Source organism: Sinocyclocheilus grahami, unplaced genomic scaffold (genome assembly GCF_001515645.1).
Source record: "Sinocyclocheilus grahami isolate Dianchi unplaced genomic scaffold, SAMN03320097.WGS_v1.1 scaffold876.1, whole genome shotgun sequence".
Classification (NCBI taxonomy): domain Eukaryota; kingdom Metazoa; phylum Chordata; class Actinopteri; order Cypriniformes; family Cyprinidae; genus Sinocyclocheilus; species Sinocyclocheilus grahami.
In genome coordinates, this window is record NW_015506055.1 from 1233202 (window position 1) to 1237419 (window position 4218).

The 4218-nt window shown below is 35.9% G+C and overlaps 1 protein-coding gene across 1 annotated transcript in view; it reads right to left on the reverse strand.

Moving 5' to 3' along the window:
- The window catches only part of LOC107563470 (sodium-dependent noradrenaline transporter-like), a 20832-nt gene extending 19317 nt beyond the window's left edge, over positions 1–1515 (reverse strand). Inside the window, exons 1-2 of the mRNA XM_016248360.1 lie at positions 1440–1515; positions 692–1172 (exon numbers count right to left, since the gene is read on the reverse strand). Coding sequence (XP_016103846.1) covers positions 692–989 — 298 coding nt within the window. The 5' untranslated portion in view covers positions 990–1172; positions 1440–1515. The remainder of the gene's footprint in view (positions 1–691; positions 1173–1439) is intronic.
- Between the last annotated feature and the right edge of the window lie 2703 nt (positions 1516–4218).

Below are 4218 nucleotides of genomic sequence, written 5' to 3' on the forward strand. Positions count from 1 at the left end.
TCACTGTCCACTCTGTTCAAATGTGGATGACTGGCTACACATAGATCTGTGCACGCACTCTCAGAGCTGTGTGAGATCACTACCATTCTGCTTTTGTGGGGGTGTTAAATATTTCTTTTTTTGTTTTTCCCCCCATAGGTTTTTAACATTCTAAAAGCTCTTTATTCCAAAGATACTACAAGCTAGTCAGTGTATTCAGTAGGTGTAATGTATTCTAAGTTGCTTCAGAAGTATTGCAAATATTATGTACGACAATAAAACAGTGCATTGACACAAAAAAGGAAATTTACTTTTGCTACTTAAGTACTATTAAAAGCAAGTACTTCTGTACTTTTACTTAAGTAAAAATCTGTCTTTACAACTTTTACTTGTAATGGAGTAATATTTGACCAGCAGTATCTGTACTTTCACTCAAGTAATGGAGTTGAGTACTTTGTCCGCCTCTGCTCATCAGCAATAAATAATAGATTCAACTCAAAGAATTTCTGAAACACTGAATGTGTTTTAAGCTAATAGTTTGAGACATCATTTGTATATTATACAATGTATATACAATTAAAATTAATTTCAAAATCAATAACAACGTTTGTAAGTTCGTAAGATGCTCCCCAAAATAATTACATACCAAGAAGCCCACATTTTGTTCAGTGTAAAGTGTGACCCTCAGAATAAACGGAAGAACCGATCTTACCTCCTCCATTTTTATAACACAGGTAGGGGAACCTCCACACATTGGCCAGGTCCACAGCGAAGCCTATGACAGAGAGCAGAAAGTCCATTTTCTTGCCCCAGGTCTCTCTGGCCACATCCTCACCGGAGCCGGGGGTGCAGCCGCGGGAGCTCGGAGAAGCCACGACAGAGGAGTTCGTGTACTGGACCCCGTTCTGCTCCTTCACCAGGATCAGCTCCACTTCCTTTTTCTCCACGTTAAACTGTTTCAACGGGGCCACCGAGGACAGTTTATGCTCAGGCAGGACTTGGATGTTCATCTTTGCGCTCTGGCGCTCTCGTGGCCCCGAGGATGTGGAGCAAGTGAGGTGCGTGCCGCTCGAACTGACGATGATGATGCTGAGGATGCTGCTGCTGAGGATGATGATGATGATGATGATGAATAGGAAACGCTACAGCAGTTGCTCTCCCGGCGAGGTAGATTGTTGCCCAGTCTTCATCAGCTGAAAGAGAGGAGAGATGAAAGTTTACTGTTACTGTGAGATATTAAAAGCATCCCATGCACCATTACTGTTAACCAACCGAGCGCGCAAAACCATTTACAATGAATGTGCGAAAGCGGTCTGTAACAGTCAACAAGGAAAAGAAAACTTTACGGTGACAATCACTCAGCATTTTCCGCTGGACGCAACATCATTTATGGAGTAACTGTATATGCCTGCATAAAGTATCGCTTTTGGAGTCTGTAATATTTAAAGATGACTCTGTACTTGTCAGCATGAGGGGGTCCCTCCATGATCCGTCCCTTCTGCTTGATCCAGAAAATGAGAGACTGCTGCTTCTCATGAAGTTTTACTTTCCCCTCCTTTCCAGCTGGAGACTATAAATTCTGAGCATTTAAACCAACATCCAGTTTCTCCACACGTGATGTTTTCTATATGATCATCTTCATCCTCGTCTTCTTAATGTTTTTTGAAGCTTCCTCTCCGCCCCGAATGTCACAGTCATCTTCAGTCACGCGCTGCGCCACCGCTGGACTTAAAAAATGAAGCACATTACGAGATGTGTTTTTTTATTTACGTTTTTCATAAATAGTTTCGTAATTAAGGGAAAAAGCGCAGTATAGCATTACTGAATTGTTAGTAAAGCAATGTAAATTCAGTGTGTAAAGTAATGAGTAAACAGAATATAGCCTATTCTATTCTGTTTACTCGTTCTGTTTACTTATTATTACAACAGAATAGAATAATTGGACGTTTGTTCAAAGTTACATGCTCTTTAATAATGTTCTCAAAATAACAGCTCAAAATAAAATAGATTTTTTTTTTTCATGGAACTTTTTTTTTCTTTCCTGAAACGCTTTAGATGAATGTTCGTCTAACGTTTTTAAACGTTAGCCTACTACTTTTTCAGATCGTTCATTCAAAAGTAGGCTAACATTCTCGTAATGTTTGCAAAATTTTAAGATGGAACGTTCCCTTAATGTTTTCCCTAATGTTTGCATAAACGAGAAAACAAATGCTTTTGAGCGTTAAGAGATCATTCAGAAATAACGTTTTCATAACTTAATGGCAACGTTAGCAAAACGTTCTTAAAACGTATTTTTAGCTGATGACGCCCCTTAAAGAACTCATCAATTTTTTTTTCTTTTTTGGTTATTTGCTGGTAATATGTAGGGTGACTCCATCAGGTAAAGTGGGCCGTTTAAGTTTGATTGTACTGTGCTCAAAGGGTTTACACTTTCAGAGCATAACAATGGTTCTTAATTAAAGGGACATTATTTCTCTAAATGATAAAATAGTTTTGGTTGATGCAATATGACACTGGTGGGTCTGGCTACCCCTCAAAGGAGGACTGTGTCATGGTGAAAGGTAAAAAAACATTTGACATAAGATTTTTACTTGTAACTTATAAGGTTGCTCACTAAATGTAAACAAACATTATTGTGACAGTTTCTGTTTTATTCAATACTACCATTAACAGGGAATACAATGCAAAGAATACATTTTTTAAAACATTGTTAGTTTTCTTGTAAGGTGTTTAAATATTGCTGGCCCACTTTGGCTGAATGTGTTAGATAAAGTGGGCTCATGGGATTCAGGTAAAGTGGGCCGACCTTTAACCTTCAGTAATTATACCCAGATTCATTAAATAAATTGACATTCATTAATTTATAGTTGACATTTATAATTTACTTATTTAGAAAACAGAAATGAGACTGCAGTCAGAAATTCAAGTCAGAGATGGAGAAAGGAAAGAGAGAATAGAAAGGAAGTTGAGGCATGAATTTCAATCTGTGGCGTGAAGAAAGGATGAGAGGAGAAAAATATAGATGTAGAATATAAATCTTTAAAATATGGACACAAGTAAATTTTTTAAAAAATGTTTAGAGAGCATATAGATACATTTTTTTTACATATGGTTACCATTTTAAATGTTCCTCTTATTAATGTTTTTAGCCTATTTGTTGTTGCTTGTATTATAGTCCCATCTTTAATATAATATAATATAATTTAGTTAATTTTTTTTATCAATATTCTGATTTCTGAATATTCTGATATTCAGATTTAATCAAATTTAATGTCAACACAACATGTTCTTTCAGTTGTTTGGAATTTCACACATGATTTATTTTACTCGTAACCTGTAGGTTATATGTTTTTTTGGGGGGGGTTGTTAAATATGTTGTTAAATATGTTTGTCCGATCATAATAAATCATGTGTTTTTAATTAAGATGCAGAATAATCTTTGATAAATAAGGGATGGCCCACTTTACAAGACCAGCTGGCCCACTTTACCTGAAAAGAAATTTGGAGTACATGACCTCAAAATGTTTATTGGTATATATCTTGCAAATAACACTTTATATAACACTTTATATGAACTGTATTCAAATTGAAATATTATAGCGGGACCTTAAAGTTACCAAAAGTAATAAAGAAAAAGAAAAGAAAAAAAAACATCTAGGAATCACGTTTTACAAACAGTTCACCCTACATAATATACAATAAAGCAATATATAAAGACAGCCTTAGGTTCAGACAATAAACAGTGAGATGAAGCATAAAGGTCAAAGTCAGTCAAATGGCCAAAAGAGTAAACAAGTTTTGAATAGCTTGGAAGTGCCAATATCAAATGTCACATTACTTTTGCATCATGTGCAACCTGGAAATGCCTCAAAAATCAAGCAGAATGTGCGATGTTCCACTCATAACTTGATCTGTCATTGGATGTGCCACAACTTTGTAAGATGCCACTAAATGTTAAAAATCTTCTCTCAAAGTCATGTTTGCATAGAAAAACGTTTGTTTGTCCAAGACTGATCTGGATACAAAGCGCTTGAGGAACAAACCATTGCTGTGGTTACCTTTGCTTATGTCTGTAAGATAAGCCTAACTAAATCTGGTAATCTACATCTGTACTAAAACATTGTGCAGTGTAAAATAAATAAATACATTAAAAAAAAAGTGTTGCATTGGGAGTTACTAAAATAAGGTATGTTTATCTGGCCATATATGATTTCAACATGTTGGGCCCCCATGTGGCGA